Source organism: Nannospalax galili, unplaced genomic scaffold (assembly GCF_000622305.1).
Source record: "Nannospalax galili isolate Female #2095 unplaced genomic scaffold, S.galili_v1.0 scaffold1907, whole genome shotgun sequence".
NCBI lineage: Eukaryota > Metazoa > Chordata > Mammalia > Rodentia > Spalacidae > Nannospalax > Nannospalax galili.
In genome coordinates this window covers 257,761-278,819 of record NW_008357032.1, presented here as the reverse complement: position 1 = coordinate 278,819, position 21,059 = coordinate 257,761, and the positions used below count along the sequence as shown (strand labels likewise).

At 40.7% G+C, this 21,059-nt stretch overlaps 1 protein-coding gene across 8 annotated transcripts in view; it reads left to right on the top strand.

The window, feature by feature from the left end:
* The window catches only part of Tpk1 (thiamin pyrophosphokinase 1), a 372,724-nt gene that overhangs the window by 219,332 nt on the left and 132,333 nt on the right, over window positions 1-21,059 (top strand). For all 8 annotated transcript variants that reach the window (XM_017794791.2, XM_008854799.3, XM_029557020.1 and 5 more), the window contains one exon: window positions 6,895-7,041. In XM_017794791.2, coding sequence (XP_017650280.1) covers window positions 6,895-7,041 — 147 coding nt within the window. The remainder of the gene's footprint in view (window positions 1-6,894; window positions 7,042-21,059) is intronic.

The window sequence follows — 21,059 nt, the reverse complement described above, 5'->3', positions numbered from 1 at the left end:
GTATGTCTCAATGAAGTTAAGTTCCTGGTTATTAACACTTTTGTCAACAATAGTAAGTCATGGTAAATCCCACATGCTTTACCACTTGGTTCACTGAACTCTCCTCTGCCTCTTTATCCTAATGGCTCAGTTTTGTTCCCGTGCCTTCAGAGTGTCTTAGCAGTATTTACAGCCCCCATAATCTATGTTTTGTCCATATCCCTTTTACTCAACTCTACTTACTATATCCATTGCCCATGGTCTTCTACTGCCCCTCTTGTTTTACTTCAACAAATACTTGTTGGTCACTCAAAATGTGCTGTGCTCTATTCTAAGTCAAACCGATAGAAAACTTCTGCCTTAGGGTTACTTGTAGTCTGGTTGTGGTGATAAATGAGAAATCATGCTAAGTCATTAAACTACTTGCCACTGCGTTGATTACGAGAGGTGCTTGGGAGAAAATTTAAAACTGAAAGTAGACATGTAAAACAAAGGAAATGAAGAAGCCAGTCAAGTATGTGGGGCTAGCACATTCCAGACAGAAAGAACAGCAAGTGCAACGTATTTAAAACACAAGGAAGTGGTGTGTCCAAGCAGTAGAGGACATGGGGATGTATGGCTGCAGCAGAACAGGAAAGGAAAGGAGAAATACAAGGTGAGATCACAGAAGTGACAGGACAGCAAATCCTGCAGTCACTCGGAGGTCCTTGTAAAGATCGCTGCAGATCTGCTGGGCAGTTTTGAGCAGAAGAATGTCATAATGTGTTTTACATTGAATAGGGATTCTATTACTATATTAAGAACGGATTGTAAGGCAATACAGACAGAAGCAGAAACGTGTTAGAGGCTATTGCAATTCAAGGGAGACACAGAAATGGCTCTCTTTCCCTCTCAGCTGTTGGTGGCTTGGTCTTGGTTCTTTCTAATAAGGTTGTGGGGCATGAGTCTAGACACATTCTGAGTATGCTTTGGAGGTAGAGTTAGTATAATTTCTTGGGAGAACAAATAAAGATACAAGAGACCGACCTCAAGAATTATTCTGTGGTTTTGGAGCAGTGGCTTTGGGAACATAATCAAGGAAATGTGGAATTAACTGTGATCTCAACTGGACACCCAGGTGTGCATGTTCAGGGAACAGCTGACACATGAGCCTGGAGTTCTGGAGCTGCTGATCTGGCGCTCACACTTCAGGGGCTTTGCTGCATCTGCTGATTTCTCCTTCAGTTCTAGCAAGTACACTCAGGAAGCTCTTTGAAAACACCTGTGGGAGTATTACAGGGCTTTGCTGCAGGCTGAAATAACCCCACTTTTCCCATTTCCCTGCTGTGGTCAGCTTCCTGGCTGTGCTGCTCCTTGCATTTTGAATGTTGTCTGCCCGAGTTCTCCTGTGTAAATGACCTCCTAGCTGGTTTGTTCTTGACCTGCCTTTCCCCATCCTTTACCATTTACCACCTTTCACATTCCAGCTATTCTATTTTTTTTCCTTTGGACAGGGTCTCCCTAGTCCCAACCTTCCTGGAAGTCACTATGTGGACCAGGCTGGTCTGCCTGCCTCTGCCTCCTGAAGGCTGGGATTAAAGGTGTGCACCACTGCACCTGGCACCAGCTAATATTGTTTTTTAAAAATTTTTAAGTGTATATTATCTTTCATTTGAATGCCACCCAATAAAGAAAGGAGCCTTTGTCTTGGGATAGTTCCTAACACATGTTTGATGATCAGTAAATATTTTTTCTGTCTTCCTTACTTATTATTTGCTTATGAGGAAACATACATTTATCAATTGTATATCTGAGGTAACAAAAGTGACGTATTAGATGACTCATTGGGTAAAGTGACTGCTGTGTAAGCTTGAGGACCTGAGTTATGCTCCCCAGTACCCACATAAAAGCTGGGTGCAATGAGATACATCTGTAATCCCAGTGCTGAGCAGAAGTGGAGAAGGTGGTGGGCAGAGACAATGGACCCTGTTAGGTTGCTGGCCATCCAGCCTGGCCAGTTCCCTGAGCTCCATTTGCAGTGAGAAAATAAGGTGGAGAGTGATTGAGGAAGCCTAATGTGGACCTCTGGCTTCCAAATAGATACCCCTACACATGCATGCATACCCCATGCATACACATGAACTTGTACACACAAAGACACACAAAAATTGTCTTTTAAACCTACCAAGTATTGAAATTCCTAATTAGCTTCTTGCTGCTATTTACTTTTAGTTCTTTTTTTTCCCCGAGTTTTTATGTGTTTAATAGATACTTGTGGACTGCTCTGTTGCAAATGCTATGATCGTCTGAGTTATGATCCTCTAGGAAGGGTGCTATACAAGTGTATCAAAGGTTCTTACAAAGCATGACTGGGTGCTGTTAAAAGTGAATGTGCAGGGATTGGACGGCCTGGGAGAGGGTATGCTCCCTGGCTACATGCATCCTGCTGCAGGCGAGTGCTCTGTCCCAGTGGCATTATTTTCTCAAAGATACGCATCTAACCTCACAAAACTGATAAGAATTTGTCAGGGTAGTATCTGTCTTCTTTCTTCCATCTGACTATCATGTCCCACTCACAGCTAGAGCCGCAGCACTGCAGAAATAGTCCATTGCTGACACATACACCCCACCTGCAGCTTATATTATCCTCTGGTGCTTTTAATCAGTCTTGCTAAATGCTTCCTGTAGGGAAAATGAGTAGTGATGAGAAATAATCGTGCTGCTGCTTTCTTGAAAAATTCAGTGACTGATTTACAGATATTGCTTATTCATCATGATATCCTATTGCAGAAGATGGGAATTAAATTTCAGCCTTAAAGGTTATGGGATCCCTCAAGGCCTGGAGTATACTAATGAAAAATTGAGAACCCGAATAAGAGATTCAAGAATCTGCATAGTGAATAAACTTCTATCAAATCTCACTTCTGATGTGAATTTAAGACTACGTGGATGGGAATATGCCAACATATTTCTCTTTAGTTTAAAACAAACTGACTTTAGTTTTCCTGAGGTCATAAATAGTCAATAGGCCTTACCCAGCTGGACTGGAATAAGCTTCCTTGTAAGAACTATTACACACGTGCAGTAGCTGTTTCCTTAACTCAATACCTCGAAGCTGACTCTTTGACAAGTGAATTGCTTGTAAGATACACAAAAAAAATATTTTTTAAATCTACCAAATATTGGAACCACTCTTCAGATAAAGAAGTACTGTTTTTAGGAATTAAATTATGTTAATCCGGCCTCCTAATTAGCTTCTTGCCACTGTTATTTAGCTTTGGTGTTGTTTTTTTATTATGTTTTCATATGCTCAGTAAATACTTGTGGACTATTCTATTGAAAACACTTTTATTGTCTGAGTTATTAGCCTCTGGGAAGAGATACAAGTGTATCAAAGGATCTTACAAAGCATGACTGGCTGCTATTAGAAGTAAATGTTCAGAGCTTTGGATGCCCTCTTTCCTCTGAAGATAAATTCATATCTTCAACTATGTCTCCATTCCAAATGATTCCTGATTCCTAAAGAGTGTTATTTCTCTGCACTCCAAATCTCGGAATTATAGAAGAATCTCTCTAAAGATAGCATAAGTCTTGTAGACTTGTTGTTTGTCTGTCTTAAACTACTCCAAATTTAACATGGAAGATCTTATCCAAAGCCAAATTCCCCATTCTCCCCAAACTCTGAATAGGTTAAAAATAGGAAAATCATCCTAAATTTATGGGTTCATCTATGTATGTCATTGGCATTTGATGTTTTGATAGAGCCCAATTATGACTTACATATTCCACAAAATGGCAGTAAATCAATTTCTTCTTTTAGGGGCGTGTGTGTGTGTGTGTGTGTGTGTGTATGTATGTATGTATGTAAAACATCTTTACTTGCTCATTTATCAGATTCTTAAACATTTTACATGTGTTAGTCACTATGCACAGACTCAGAGATAAAAACAAGTGAAATAAATAAATATAGTTTAAATAAAAACAGTCTGTTGACTCTTGGGCTGATAGCACTTATTATTCCTCTTAAAAGTAGACAGCACTATTAGTGCTAATATAATAGATCTTTTTTTCTAAAATCCTGCCTTCTTTGCAAACTACATGTTATCTGAAAGTTTAATATCCTATTTAAAATTATTTATATATTTTAAAATATATTCTATTTATTATTTTTTGTGTCTGTGAGCATATCACCTGCTTGTGTATAAGTGCACCCCTGTCATGCAATGCCCACAGAGGTCAGAAGGGAGTATCAGATCCCCTGGAACTGGAGTTACTGATGGTTGTTAGTTGCCATATGGGAGTTCGGAACCAAACTTGGGTCTTCTGAAAGAACATCCAGTGCTGTTAACTGCTGAACTATCTCTCCAGCCCCTCATATACTATTTTAAAACCTATAAATAAACAAAATACATCCTATTTTAAACAATTTCGTATAAGCTGATTATTACTGTTAAGTTTTGCACAATATTTTAATTAAAATCTTCCATCCTGCCTTTTTCATGATCAGTGTATAAGCTTTGACTGTGGAGACATGTTATAAATCACAGAAGACATGTGTGAAAGGAGCAGGTAAATGAGGTACTGAAGTATGCCTTGCTAGTTCCAGGTTGTGAAGGTTTGAATGAAAATGTCCCCCATAGGCTCCAAGTGTTTGGGTATTGTGTCCCCAGTTGGTGACACTGTTTTGGGAGGTCTTAGAAGGTGTGTCTATGCTGGAGGAAGTACCTCACTGGGGTAGGGGCTTGGAGAATCTCAAGTCCCTCTTTTTCCCTCTTTTGCTTCCTGTGCCTACTCGAAGATGCGAGAGCTTAACTTCCGCTCCTCCTCCAGCCCTCTCTGCTGCCATGCCTCTGAGCCACAATGGTATTGTGCCCCTTGGAACCATAAGCTCAAATAAACTCTTCCTTCTATAAGTTGCTTGGGTCAGTGTTTCTATCACAGCAACAGAAAAGTAACCAATACAGTAGTTGGTACCAGAGAGGGGCTGTTGGCTGTGAAGAACCTGACCATGAAGGGTTTTGGAAGACTGTGGAAGACTTTGGAAGTTTTAGGTAGAAAAGCAGTTGATTGCTATAAGCAGAGCTTAACACGCCATTCTAGTAGATGCCTGGAAGAAAGTAGTGCTGAGAACAATGTAGTTCTAAAGGGAAATAAGGACTTAAGCAACAGTTGGGATATTTTGGCAAAGAGTCTGTCTGGAGTCTGCCAATTGCCAGAAAGCTTGCCTGAGGCTAAGTTGAAAAGGAATGGGCTGATTTCTCTGGCAGAAGAAATTTCAAGACAGCATGACATGGAAATGGTGGCATGGCTATTGGTGACTATTATGCAGATCTACACTGAAAAGAGCAAATAGGGAAGAAAGAAATACAGAATGTACAGTTTGGATTTAAAAAGAGCACTAGGAAGATTAATGTCAGAGTGGAGGCATGTGCTGAAGGGGAAGATTCCTTTGATAAGTAGATTACAGTGATTAAGGAGAGGTCCAGACATTTGTACTTAATGAAGAGAGCGCCTCCCCCGCAAGACCACACCCAGCTAAGTCTCCAGTTTGTGAAAGGAAATGCTGCAAGGACCACTGAGGAGAAAAGCTTCTAAAATAGATAAAGCAGGCTGGGCTTTATCCAAACTTGCAGCCAAATTTCCAGTGTCATTCATATGGTTCTGGCTTTAGAGGCATGAAAGATGCAAGAGTGAAGAGGTCATCAGTTCTTCCTCCAAGGTTTCAGAGAGCTGATTTCAGGGAGCTGCCGAGGCCAGGCAGCCTGCAGCAGGGGTATCCCTGCTTAAAGAAGGCTCTGATAGGCCGTTTCACAAAGCTGTGAAGGTTAAGCCTGGTTAGCAGTGGAAACCCTAAGACATTCCTGATGCCAGAAGTGTGAGACATCTGCCAAGACGACCTGCATACCTGGAGTGGTGGTACCAGCCCATGTATGTTGCATGTAGCAAAGCTGAAGAAGTTGAGTCATCTAAGCCATTTGGAAGTAAAGTCCCAGAAGTCAGACATGGAGCTGCTAGATTTGGTTGTTGCTCTACTGATTTGGGGTCTTGTTTTGGCCCAGTTTCCCTTCACTATGCCTCTCTTCCTCCCTTTTGGAATGGTAATGTGTATTCAGTTCTGTATGTTGGGAGTATGTAATTTGTCTTTTGATTTTACAAGGGCTTACAGTTCAGAGATTTCCCTGAGTCTCAGAAGAGACTTTGTACTGTGGACTTTTGAGTAGTATTGAGACTGGTAATAACTATGGAAATTTTTTAAGGTTGGACTAAATGCATTTTGCATTTTATATGGTCATGAGCCTATGGAAGCTAGGGAGTGGAATGTGGTGGTTTGAATGAAAATGTCCCCCATAGCCTCCAAGTATTGGACATTTTTGTCTCCAATTGGTGGTACTGTTTTGGGAGGTTTTAGAAGGTGTGGCTGTCCTGGAGGAAACACCTCAGTGGAGGTGGGCTTAGAGAGTTCTTAAGCCTTGCAGGATCTCAAGTTGCTCTCTTGATTCCTGTGCCTGCTTGAAGATGTGAGAGCTTAGCCTCTGCTCTTCCCCCAGCCACCTCTGCCACCATGCCTCCCTGCCATGAAGGACTCATGCCCCTTTGGAACCATAAGCCCAAATAAACTATTGTATCTATAAGTTGCTTTGGTCAGTTTTTCTATCACAGCAACAGAAAAGTAATACACAGGTGAACAGGCAGATGGGCAAAACTTTGAGCTTGTTCTTAAGGAGTAGATATTGACATCTAGATCTTGCACTTTCCAGGTTCTGTGACCTTGAGTAAGTAACTTATTTTCTTCATTTGCACAGCAGAAATGATGTATGCTTTCTTTTTTGCTTATCAAATAAAATACAGTTTTAAAAGCTCTGTTCACGTGTGTGATGCTATTTCATTGTTTTAAACTGCTGAAATGTGTAACATCTAGTTTTACCCACACCCCAGGTTGATCTGATCGTGACCCTTGGAGGCCTTTCTGGGCGTTTTGACCAGATCATGGCGTCAGTGAATACCCTGTACCAAGCCACTCATATCACTCCTGTGCCAACCATAATAATCCAGGATGAGTCCCTCATCTGCCTTCTCCAGCCAGTGAGTACAAAGTAAACATCACCAAGACTTTGCTTCTACCAAACTATCATTCCTATACATGCAGGAAACCTTTGCCTGGATCATGTCTTTCAGTTGGGTGATGTTGACCATGTCTGTTACTTGCGAGTCTTTGCTTTTGTCCATTGCCCCACGTGGACAGCAAAAGGTAGTGAGGACTCAACAGTTTACTTTCTTTTTTTTTCAACCAGAGCAAAAGAAAATCATGTAACTTTTAATTATATTGGCTAGGAATGAAATTTAGCCCTTTGCATTTTGAGCAGCTGAACATGAATGGCACGTGAGAAGCCTCAACAGGGAAGCACAGACTTGGCCACACTTTCAGATGGGATGCTTGTGTTTGGGGAATGTTATCATTATAATTGGAAACTGGGTTTGATCTTCTTAAGCACTTACAAGGAAATCTTTAGCTTTTACTGTTCATAAGTGGCCTGCTCATTACCTGTATTTTCTCAAGTAAATTTCTAGTAATGATGCTACTCATTTCCAATGGTAAGAATCAAGAAAAGTTTCTACCACTGTCATGCATAGAATAGAGTTCTTGCTACAGAAACAAATTTTATATGATTGATTGGTGGGCTGCAGTTTAAGAAGTTATCTTGCATTAACATTTTTTAAAGAATAGTGGACCACTCTTTTTTGACTCTTGTACTGTGATATTTATAATTTTGCTTCTACCTCATCTGCTGTGTGCCATCTATACCATGTCTTCAGTGAAAATTGTTGTCTGGCTAATACAGTAGTTCTAACCTATGCTTGCTTTTGCTAATCAAGTGTTGCTTTTTGGTTGGTTTGTTTGGGTTTGGGTTTATTTTCATTGCCTAGCTCTGTTGTTTCCTGGAAACATGTGCAAGGCAAGAGCGGGAGAGTTTGGATTTCAAACTCCACACGGTACTTTTAAGTAATCAGTGAACAATCTCACAGCATTTGCTGCCTATCTGTTCTTGTATAATGGCAGTTGCGGATTAAAATTTAAGAGTAGTTACATTTGATTGTTAACCTCCAGTTCATGTCCATTGAAAAAGACGGTTATAAATCGTAATTGCATTAGTCAGTTTTCTGCCCTTATAACAAATATCTGAGGTAATCCGCTTTGAAAGAGAAAGGGTTACTGTGACTCATAGTCTTCAAGTTTCAGCCTGTGATTAGTTGGCTAGATTGCTTTGGATTTGCGGTTGACGTAGTGGTGGAGGCATGTGACAGAATACAACCAGTCCCCTCATGCCTGGAACACAGAAGGGAGAAAAGAAGGAACAGTTCCTGCAGTCACAGTCCCCTTCCAAGTCTCACTGTCATCTGAAGCCTCCTAGTAGACCCACCTCCGTAACTCCCCACTGCTTCCACAGTTCCACCCTGAGCTCCAGGCCTTTTCCATGTGGCCTTTTGGGGACAGTTAAGATCCTGTGTATAGATGAAAGTTTAGTAGATAAAAATAATGACAGAATAAACAATGTGGGAATCATGGAATCAGGAAAAGATCACTGGGGAACTCAAGTTTTCCACTCAGTTTTTTATTCAATTAATTCAACAATTATTTACTAAATGCCTACCATATAAGAAGCTCCATTTTTTAGCAATAAAGCAATTTCAAAAAGAAAAGAGCTTTGCTTTCATGGGCGTTTTACTGTGTACCTATTTCTTTCCACACTTTAAGACCGAGTGAAGATTTTCTGTAGGAAATGATGGGAAAGCCATTCAAGACAAGAGCTGCCAGTAAAGAAACAGGGAGGTAAGGGTGTATTAGGGAGTATAATTGGAATGTTAGCTGGGAAAAAAAGCACAAATGAAGAATGTGTATGATCTTATTTTTCTTCTTTTTTGTGGTCTTTGTCTTCACTGTAATTAGTTCACTGATTGGACTCCATCTCTAGACTGCTGTCTGTCTGTGCTTCTTGAGAACTTGCTCTCTGTTTTCAGATACTGGTCTATTACCCTCAGCTGAGTGTGTGTACAATTCTCCATCGTATCATGTGGTCTCAGAATTTCTCCTTCATAACCTTCGTGTTCAGTCTCTGGACTTCACTCTGCGTCCTCAGCACCTCTCATTTTTCTCCATTCCCTGCTTCAGTGGTGTCTGGCCACTCAGCCCCAGAGACTCTGAATCCTGTGCATTTCACGTTCTTATATGCTTGGCCTTTACTCACATTTTCACTCTTTCTTAAACCATACACATCAAACTTGTTTTATATTCTAGAATAATCCTCTATGTATAGTCTTGTGATATTATATTTTGTAACCTCAGTTTCTTCTGTGTTGTGTGATTTGGGGCCGTGACTTCACATCTCTGAAAACTTTCCCTGAGGGAATTATCTGAGGCATGGGTTAAAGCAAGCCCGAGGAAAGCTTACATTTGCTTTTGGCAAGCTGCAGAGTGGATGCCCCACCCATGTCGCGGGGGCATTAAGAATATATCTGAGACTTTTGGTTGCACCATCCATTGGTGTAATTCATGACTGTATCCCCTCTGAGAGTTTAATATTTGATATAAGATGCTCAGAGGAAACTTCCCTCTTCTCCGCCACTCATGAAAGGTTTGGTTGAACCATTTTCCCAGCATCCAATGGGAACCTTTATATTTTTCTTGATATATAGGCTCTCTGCTTTGTATACTGGTCTCCTTTTAGAATATGAGCTTTAGCTGAGGTTTGCTGATGGAGTAAGCACTGTCAAGATGAAAATTAGCTTTCATCTTCTTTTGAATTGAAGCTTAGTTTTTGGTCTCTATTGTTAACATTTTTGACAGATCTGATGAATTTTTAAAGATGTGTTTAGTTTTTTTCCAGTGTCTGTAGATACAGGTACACAGGTGGCACAGGTACAGTGGACTACATGATCTCTGTAAATCTGCTGTTATAATTAGCTCCACATCTGACAGACTTTCCTGAAGTTCGGGTGTTTTCTTGTTGAGGCAAAGGTTGGTGACGTTTGGGCAGCTTTTTCTCTTCTGTCTGTGAGACAACTAAAGCACTATGGAAGCAGAGGGGCCTCCTGGAGAGAACGCCAGGAGCTCAGGAACAGAAGCTGTGGGCCCAGGAAGAGCAGTCAGCATATGAACACAGAGTTCCACTTCTGGAAACTGGAAACTGTAGTCCTGAAACCTTTTGGGTCATGGCCCATGATTTATAGGAACATAACATAAATGTCTCATCCATTACTTATTAAAGTAGAAACGCAAGTTGTCCAAGTGTGTAGATGTGTTTCTGTGTGGTCCACATCCCCAAGCACAACGCCTGTATATTCTCTCTCTCTCTCTCTCTCTCTCTCTCTCTCTCTCTCTTTTGTCTTTTTGAGACAGGGTCTCCCTGTAGCCCCAACTATCCTGGAACTCACTATGTAGACAAGGCTGGTCTCGAACTCACATAATCCATCTGCCTCTGCCTCCCAAGTGCTGGGGTTAAAGGTGTGTGCCACCATGCCTGGCATAGTATATTTTCTTTTATGGTAATTTTAATTTTGTATCCTTTAAACAATTAGAAAATTGCTTTATCCTCAAAAAGTAATAATATGTAAGGCAGGCCAAAAGCCAATGTCAGATCACTCCCTCACCTTTGAAGGGGCTCAGCACTTCAATCTTTATTGTTGTAGTTAGGAGGAACTTTCTAGAGACCAGCTTCAGCCCTCTGCCTTTGTACAACAGACTTAGTAAAGAATCGCAAGAAAATTAGCAATATGTATACACAGGCCAGAATGGCAGTGGGAGCGAGAACTTGGAGCCTTGAGCGGTTCCACTTGACTTTCTGGGCACGAAGGTGGTTTGTGTGGCCATGAAATGTGACTGACCTAAGAAACGGGTTTAAAACTATGCCAGAACTGTTTCCCACAGATAGTTCAACATCCTAGGGATAAACTGGAGCGATTGAGGTAGAACTGATTTGGCAAGCTGTTTTCTTCATGTGACTTCATATAACATGGTACATGCAATATGTCCATTAGAGTGGGTGTGTATACTGGGTAATATGTATATTTGAGAGGAATATTGAAAACAGATGGTCCACAGAATACTTCATTGTCATTAGGAATTATAATCGTAATCAAAATAAGGAAAAAAAAACATTAAAAATTTAAAATTGAAACTGTTCAAATATTGTAGAATTAGGCTCAAGGTAATCAAGTCTGGTATTCCTTAGCATCAAACACTGACTTAAAACTGTTTAATTTTGTTTTTAAATTAATATTAACAGATCACTATCGGTTGTATGATAATTTTGATGTTTAAGAAAGCTCTCACCCTTCGTAACGGTACTTTAAGAAAAGCAAGGTATAATATGGTTACTGTGTAAAGGCTCTGACCCCACACTTGTTCCACTGCAGCACATGTCCTCTTCCATGGGGTTAGTGAACTAAGAAACAAATGACAAGCTCTTAAAACAAGTTATAGCCCATAAGCAAGTGATTATCCATAAGCAGTGTACACTGAGTGGCCCATTGGTTGTTTTATGTGTCTGAATGTGTGTATGTGGGAGGGGGGGGAGGGTTCACAGATACGCATTCATTTACTACATATGCATTTTATTCAAAATGTGTGTGTGATAATGATCATTGTTTGATGATGATACTGTTTCCTCTACAACCTTGTTTTCAAATAAAGGTATCTTAAGTGCATTGTTTGTTTTTGGCAGTGCTGGCATCAAACCCAGGACCTTGTACATGCTAGGCAAGATCCGTATCCCAGTATATTCTTGGGTACACTGTAAGAATAGATGTTACCTAGTTGCTATAGCACCAAATTAAGGAAAAATTACTTTGTGGATCTTTGTAAACAATAACAAAATCCAAATAGAGCAATAATCTTTATCATATAAACAGATTCAATGAAATTACCATTGACCTTTGCCAACATACATGGAAAATAATAAAATTCACTATCAATCTTAATTGCCATGAGTATTAAGTTCGGAAAAGTTGTCCTCTAGATTTTCCTTTGCAGTGATAGATTTCCTGACGTATGAGAGCTAACAAGAAGAATGAGTTCTATCACCACAGCTGTTGGTAACTTTTTAGTGTAACTTCTTACTGATCTGATGTTAGTGTACGATATTAATGTTAACTGGCCTGTTCTCTAATTCTTTGCACTTTGGCCACTTGTGTCTTTCTGGGTTAATCACCATCTGTTGCATGAGGATGCTTCACTGATGAGAGTTGAAAGATGAATTAACGTTCTTCCCACCCCTGTTCCACTATGTTCCCAGAGCCTTAGGTGTAGAGATTGCATTGAAGATGTGTCACCTAGGGCTTGGCACCTCACAGACACTATTCTCTATGTTTGATCAGTTGTGGAATTTTGTAAAAGTCTCCATCTGCTGCAAAAACAAGCTTCTTTGATGAGTAGTGGGAGGTATGCTCATCTGTACATATAAGGATCCATATTTAGAAGAGTAAGAAATGAAAATGTGGTACATTTACACAATTTATTTCTTCTCAGCAGTAAAGAAGAGTGAAATCATGAAAGCTGTGGTAAATGGATGGAACTAGAAACTGTCATACTAAGTAAAGTAATACAGACTCAGAAAAATGACACGTGTTCTCTCTCACTTGTGGTTCTTAGCTCCAAATCCTTAGATTTGAGTATATATCCTTATGTAACTGCAAGAGCCAAGAAAATTGACAGTGGAATGGAACCATTGGGGTAAAGGGGGCAGAAGGAACTCAAGAAAGGGGGATAGTAGGAGACGGGTGTTATCAAGGAGGGAAATGAGGAATACTTTCATGAGCAAGGAGATAGGAAGGGTTATACAGGGGGAGAGAAGGGAGCGATAAACAACACTTGTGTGATAAATCAGAGGGAAATATATTAGCTCAAAAGCCTATTGAAAAATACAATTACTAATATTAATATATATTATATGTGTGTATATATGTACACACACACACACACACACGCGCGCGCGCGTTTATAGCTGATTATAGCTGAAAAACAATGCCAGGAAAAGGAAACCTCCCTTTGAGTTGTTGGTCAGTGTGATGGTTTGGATGAGAATGTGCCCCACCCCCACCCCCAGCTCCAAGTGTCCCCTGTTGGTATACTGTTTTGGGAGGCTTTGAGAGTTCTTAAGCCTTGCTGGGTTTCCAGTCACACTCTCCCTCCTGTGCCTGCTTGAAGTTGTGAGCACTTGGCTTTCTACTCCTGCTCTGGCTCCCTCACCATGCTTCCCCACCACAACAAACTCTAGTCCCTCTGGAAACTTGAACCATAAGCTCAAATAAACTCTTCTTCCTATAAGTTCCCTTGGTCACCATGTTTTAGCACAGCAACAGAAAAGTAACTAATACAGAAAGTTGGTACCAGAGAGTGGGCTGTTGGCTGTGAAAAACCTGATCATGTGGGTTTTGGAGGAATGTGGAAGACTTTGGAAGTTTGTACTAGCTGTTGTATACTGTCAGCAGAACTTAACAGGCCATTCTAGTAGGATCTGGGAAGAAAGTTGTGTTGAGAGCAAAGTAATTCCAGAGGGAAATAAGGACTTAAGCAGAAACTTGGATATTTTTTCAAAGAATCTGACTAGAGCCTGACCACAGCCTAAAAGCTTGCCTGAAGCTAAGTTGAAAAGTAATGGACTGATTTCTTTGACAGAAGAGATTTCAAGACAGGCTAATGTAGAAATGTTGGTGTGGCTATTAATGATGACTATTATGTAGCTCTACAGTGAAGAAGAGCAAATGGGGCAGAAAGAAATGCAGAAGGTACAGTTTGGAGAGGGAGCACTGTGAAGTTTAGTTATTTTGGAACTAAGGCACATGCTGAAGCAGAGACTCTCTTTGATAAGGAGAGTAGAGTGATTAAGTAGAGGACTACAGATTTGCTTGTACACAATGGAAAGAGTACCTTCAGGGCAAGACTACACCCAGTTAAGCCTCCAATTTGTGAGAGGAAAATGTAGGAGGGGTTTTCTACTCCTAGAAAACCAGAGCACTGAAGAGCTGGTAATATGGATGAAGCAGGCCAGAGTCATCCCCAGGACAGCAACCAAACTTGGTCATGTCTTTACTATCGTACTGGCTTTAGAGGCATGAAAAATGTAAGGGTGAAAAGGTTGTCAGTTCTTCAGAGAGCCACCAAGGCCAGGCAGCCTGCAGCAGGGGCATTCCTGCATAAAGAGGGCCCAGACAGGCCGAGAGGCCCTGATAGGCCATTGCAAAAGTTGTGAAGGTGAAACCTGTGTGGCAGTGGAAGATGTTGGAGATACTAGAGCATTGGGACATCTACCAAGGAATGCTGCATATAGGGAAAAGCACAAGCCAGAGAGAGATGTGTGTTGCATGCAGCAAAATTGGAGGGACTGAGCCATCTAAGCCCTTTAGAAGTAAAGTCCAAGAAGTCAGACGTGGAACTACTGGATCTGGTGTTTCCCTGCTGGTTTTCAGTCTTGTTTTGGTCCAGTATTTCCTCACTGTGCCTCTGTTCCTCCATTTTGGAATGGGAATGTGTATTCAGTTCCATTGTATGTTGGAAGTGTGTAATTTGTCTTTTGATTTTACAGGGGCTTGTAGTTCAAAGATTGCTTTGAGTCTCAGTAGAGACTTTGGACTGTGGACTTTTGAATAGTATTGAGGCTGGTAAAGACTATGGAGACTTTTAAGGTTGGACTAAATGCATTTTACATTTCATATTGTCGTTAGCCTATGTGAACCAGGGAGTAGAATGTGGTGGTTTGGATGAGAATGTCCCCCACAAGCTCTAAGTACTTAGACATTTTGTTGGTGGTGCTGTTTTGGGAGGCTTTAGAAGGTGTGACCATGCTGGAGGATGCACGTAAATGGAGACCAGATTTGAGAATTCTTAAGTCTTGCTGAAACTCCAGTGGCTCTCTACTTCCAGTACCTGCTTGAAGATGTGAGCACTTGGATTTCTGCTACTGCCCTGGCCACCTCACCATGCCTGCTCTGGCTACCTCACCATGTCTCTACACCACGACAGTCTCTAATCCCTCTGGAAACTTGAACCAAAGCTCAAATAAACTCTTCTTCCTATAAGTTCCTTTGGTCATGGTGTTTTATCATAGCAATAGAAAAGTAACTAATATAGTCAGGGCAGTCCAAGAGACTCTCAAAATAATACAAGATATTGCCACAGCCCTTGATTGCCTCCCAGAACTTGAAGGTAAGACCCTATTGCTGAAGACAGGACATGCTTCTTCAGACAAAGGACTTGGAGCAATCAAACTGGAACTGAGCAGTAAGCCTCCTACCTGAAGACTTGTTCCCATAATATCAGAAGATACTATGAGAAGTACCATCCGAGAAAAACAAGCAATGATTGCAACCAGCTCTAAAGCATATGAACCACAACAATAACTTGCCCAACAAATAATCTCTATTGGACTAAAGGCCTACCCAATGGGAGGGAACTCTTTTTATACTGTAAACATTCCTAAATACACATTGCTGCAGAGGTCATAGATCCCAGAGAAAACCTACCTTTGCATATTCCTAGCCCAACATAATTTCTTACTCTGATTTGTTTTTATAAACTGTAAGTTAAGGATGCAATTGTATAGTCCCAGATAGCCATGAATAAGTTCTATTTTTAGAATGCACGTTTATTTATATTACATGTTGTCATATTTCAGTTAGTCTAGGTCACATATTATTGTGAATGAAAACCCCAAAATATTATTAGTTTGATGGAAATGTTCAATTTACCTTTGAAGATGGATAATTAAAAATGGAATATATAACAGCTCATCACTGAAAAGGGAACTTTACTCTTTGGCCTCTAAAAATGTACTCTTACTAAAATACCCCCAGGATAAAATGTCAGCAGAGTCTTCCTGAGACAGACCCACAAACATTTCAGACCCGAGTCCTCTCTGATTGACATCCATGGCTGAGCTGAATCCTCCTGTCAACACATAACTTTGCTCCCCGTGATGCGCATGCAGGCTGCATGGCTCCAGGTTTCACATACACACTTTCTCATTTTCTGGTCCCGTGATTCTCAGGAGGACAGAAACATTAGCTTCTGTACACTGAGCATAAATTATCTTTTATCTCCAAGTTTTATGGCAGTTTGTAATACAAGTTAATAGGATTTATGACCACGAAATGAGATGTCCAGGAGTTAATAAGGCATGGCTCTTACATTATCCTAAACCTTGTTCAGTGATTCCTCTTTAGGATTCCAGTATCTGATGTAAGGTGGTGTTACAGAGCTAACTTCTGCCAGTTTTTATCTCACTCCAGCAGTCTTCTAAACGTGTTGTAAATATGCCTTCCTCCTGATCTCAGTTATGTTTTATGCTGCTTCGTTTTTTTTTTCTCTTACTAGATTAATTATTTACTGTATAAAGTCCTGACATTTTGTGCAGTGTACATTTGCTGTGCTGGTAATGAATATGATAAAAATGTTAATAGCTGATCAAAAGGACCTGAATATTCATGAGGTAAATCTGGCATGTGTGATTTTTTTTCTTCTGAGAACTAGGTACCACCTTGTGCCTATGTCCACACATCCTCTGCACAGGTTCATGTGTGTCCCTGTGTTCTGTAGAGATTTCCACCAAGATCAAACAGTCCACCTTGCAGGGACACTGAGTAAACAACAGGGTGTCTGAAGTAACATAAACAATAGGATACTCTAAATTTAGAAAGTTACATAATTGGATGTTCTAAAGAAAGATAAACAACAGGATGTTTTGAGGGGAGATGAAATAGTTTATTCTGAAGGAAAGCTCATTAAGTTCAGGAAGCAAACAACTCAGCAAGTCAAGTGGAAGTCACTGAAATTGACCAGGCTCACTAGCACCTCCCCCTCCCAACACAAGCATATATGAACCCTACTAACTGAGAGACTCTCACCTGGAAGAAGCAGAGTGGGCCCAGCTGCCTGGAAGAGGCTCAGAATGCCTGAGCTACCTAGGAAGCATAACCTTCACCCTGTTGAGCTGCCTGCAGGCTGTGCAGTGCACTCCAGGTTTCTTGCTTCATGAGTTCTCACCCGCACTTGGGTGGGCTTTTGGTGATGCCCATGTCTGTGAGTCACTTCTGCTACTCTAAGTAACCCCTTGTCCATACTTGTAATAAGTAAACCAAATAAAATTATTGGTTCACCAGTTTGGATTTTGGTGCCATGCTTTCCTTGGTCTGCCAATTGACTCCATTGTCTGGAATGCATAGGCATTTCTTCACATCCCCACAGGAATCGTTTCACACAACACCATGTCCACACAGCCTTAGCACAGGTCCCTGTGCCCATGTTCACACCATAGCCTCATCAGTGAGAAAAATCTCAGCAAGATCTGAAGTGGTAGACAGGGAGCTTTCGATTCTAGACAATTTTGAAGACTTCTTGACATTTATTACCCAATTTTAATTCCTTCCTTTGAAATAATCAGTTTGTCTTTTCTACTGTCTGCTTTCCATGAAATCTTTGCCGTTGCGTGGCCTTTCAGAATCTTTAGTACAAATTATGCATTAACACAGTACCAGGAGTAAGAACGGTCCTGGGCTTTATGGGTCATTTCACAAATGGGCACTGCAGAGACATTTATGTGATCTGCCCACGGTTATTCACAGTATCCCTCTGAAAGAAAAGTGATGCTGATGTCAGTTGTGCGCATGGGCGTGTTTGTTGCGGTATTATTCACAGTAGCAAAGATACAGAATCAACCTAGATTCATTGAATATACAAAATATGACTGTTCGGCCACAGCAAAGTGGAATAGCCTTGTCTGTAGTAAAAGGCATGCATCTGGAGAGTGGCATGTTACCTGAAAAGAGCAGGCACAGGAAGACAAATCGTACATGTTCCCTCTCATGAAGATGCTGATCAAAATGTCTAATAATGATAGCTAGAGGCCAGGTGTTAGATAGAGGATGATGGGAAGTTGAATAGCAGTTAAACATATAGATAAGGCAATAAACTATGATGTTCTGCAGAACATTGATAGAGCTATAATTTCCTAATAACTCATATTATTTAATAGTTAGGAAAAAAGAGCTTGCAGGTTCCAAAGAAAAGATGAGGGGGATAGAAATGCTGCCTGCCCTGATTTGATGAGCCCATTTTCACATACTCACTGAAGTATCACAGTGTACTCCACAAGTATGTACAGCTATTTCTTGTTAATCAAAACAGTTCAGAAATATTTGAGAAGATGGAAATGTTAGCTTCCGGAATTGATTTGTCATTGCACTCACCACGTGCATTCCGTTATCACACTGTTCCCCATAAATTTCTAAGCGTAAGTAATAATTTAAAAGGAAACAGTGCTGGAAATACAGTAGCTCTCAGACAGTGACAGTCTGTAAGAGCCTGTATTCCCTTCACAGCTAGGATGGCCAGCTCTGTTGGGCCGTCCCAACCTTCCTTCCTTTCCAAAAGGCAAATTACTCATGTTCATTTACATGTTGCACTACAGCAGCACACATTTGCTTCTCTGGGACAGCCTGGGCCTCAGTGCTTCACCCTAAACACTGTCCTTACCTTGTTCACACCGTTGCTCCGGCTCCTCTGTTCTGTGCCAGGCTAACATGTTCTCCACCGGAATGTACGTGATTGCAGGCTCTTTACCTCTGCAAACTTCCCTCAGCTTTCTCCAACATCCGTGCTTCTCTCTTCTCTCCCTGTCATCCTATCTTCTCATCCTCCTCTTTCTTTAAGAATTACTGTAATAGGCTTCCCACTATTTTATGTGCTAGTTTGACTAGTTAGTAGGAAAACCTTATATTGTCATGTGAAATAAGATAGCCAAATTCTAGAACTATACAGTTCTCATTTTTAAAATGTTTCAGTGTCTGTTAATAAATTTTTCCTCAATAGTTTTATTTATGCTTACTTAAACTAATTTTCTTTAAGAATTATGTCATAAAGCATTTATTTTGTAGGTGATGTCTTGTTGATTTGTAGCATAAAACACCTCAACAGTAGATATTATTTAAACACCTATCACGTCATTGGAATTTCTTAGGTACTGAGAGTACAGAAATGAGAAATGATCCCTCCACACTCCTTACAGTGGAAGGGACAGGAGGATACATATTAAAATCCAGAAACATTGTAAGAACATACAGAATGAGACAGGGCTTAGCTTAGAGAAAGTATCTAACCCAGGTTGGGAATGGAGTTCACACTGATTCATGGACAGTCTCTCAGATGAGGTGCCTGAACTCCAACACAACACAAAGTTATATAACGAAAGAAAAAGACACAAAATGTGGAACTACGGAAACCTGCTGCATTTGGGAGCAGCGCATGGTTGGGAGTTCCACCCCTCAGAGGCACAACTAGGCAAGAGCTAGGGCACCAAGGTACAGCTGCCATCTAGGAAGGTGTTCTATCTGTATGTGGAGGGCACAGGTCTGACAGGTGGCATTTTAGCAGAATGGTATTTGATAAGCATTTTAAAGAGTTTATTTTGATAGCCATGGAAGACAGAATGCTTAGGAGGAGAATGGAGGCCCGCTGACCATTTTAGAAATCCCATAAAGAAATGGTAACCAACTTGTAGAGGTAAACATGAGATTGAATAAGAGATAGCTGGATTCATTGGGACCTGTACTAGAAATTCTCATGTCAAAACCCTTGAACAATCAGTGTCATGCCTGGGTACAGATTTGGCTGCTGACTCTACACCTTGGGATAGAGACTGTGGGAACAGATCAAAATGGGAATTAAAAATACTGATCTATTTTTGAAACTAAGTAAATCACCTAAAAGGATATCTGATCAAGCTTAGAGCTATACTTTTAGGGTCGTGTGTGTGTGTGTGTGTGTGTGTGTGTGTGTGTGTGTGTCTGTGTTGCTTACATTTATCAAGGTACAGAGTAAAATGAGTGATGGCAGATGATAAACCTAGAGAGGACCTTAAAAGGAATAGAAGAATTGAGGCTGAGCGAGGTAACAGGTGGCTTTAATCCCAGCAGAGGAAGGTCACTGTGAGAACAAGGCCAGTTTGGGGTGATCTACATAGCAAGTTCCAGGCCAGCTGGGGCTGCATAGTGAGACTCTGATCTAAACACAAACAAGGAAACAAGGAGTTACCAATATTAAAGTGACAAAGGAGTGGTTAATTAGAGCATCAAGAATTAAAGAAGAAACACTGTGGCAGTGTTCATGGCATAGTTTGGTTGCAAACTAGACTCCTATGATTTGAGTATTAACTGGGAAAGGCAGTCAGAATACACTTGTCTTATTCTTCACCACCCCAGCTCCACAAGTCCCAGAACCCTTCCTGCTACCTGCTTTCTCGCTGCCCCTGAGCTCTGGCCTAGATCTTTGGATCTTTTTCAGGTCTGGGGAAAACTGTCTCATCGATTATCTTTCAGAATGACTATCACTATTGTTTTCTCTGTTCACATGAACTTACTATTCTGTAGGAAAATACTATATATATATATATATATATATATCAAATCACTGCCTTTCAAAGCCCTACTGAAAATTTCAACCATCTAGACAGTGCTTAGAAAGAATCTTTTAAAACTTCCCTTACCTGGATTAATTTTATGACTTCTGTCACAGTCCGTTTTGGCCCTGTAACAAAGTATCATATTCTAGGTGCCTTAGTGACAGAAATTTACTTCTTACAGTTATGTGAGCTAGAAAAGTCAAGATCAAGGTGATAAAATATTCGGTTTTTGCTGAGGTTCCATGTCCAGGTTCTTGGATCTCTCTCTCTCTCTCTCTCTCTCTCTCTCTCTCTCTCTCTTCCCTCTCCCTCCCCCCCCCCCCCCCCCACAGAGTGTCCTCATGTAGTAGAAGGGAGATTCGAGTTTCTGGAGCCTCTATTCACCCATACATGAGAGAAGAGCCCTCCTGATCTGATCACTTCTGAATGACTGCCTCCCCACATTGCCAGTTTGAGAAATAACTTCCATTATACAGCTTTGAAAATGAAAAGATACTCACCAAGCCTTTTACAAAACTTTTTGCCTATGAGTTTCTAATTAACTATAAAAGAAAACATTATAATCTTTCTCATGCCTCATTCCATAGAAGAACTTAGAATTGCCTATTTTTTTTAATTTAAATTTTTTTTTCAATTACAGTTACAGTTTTTTTT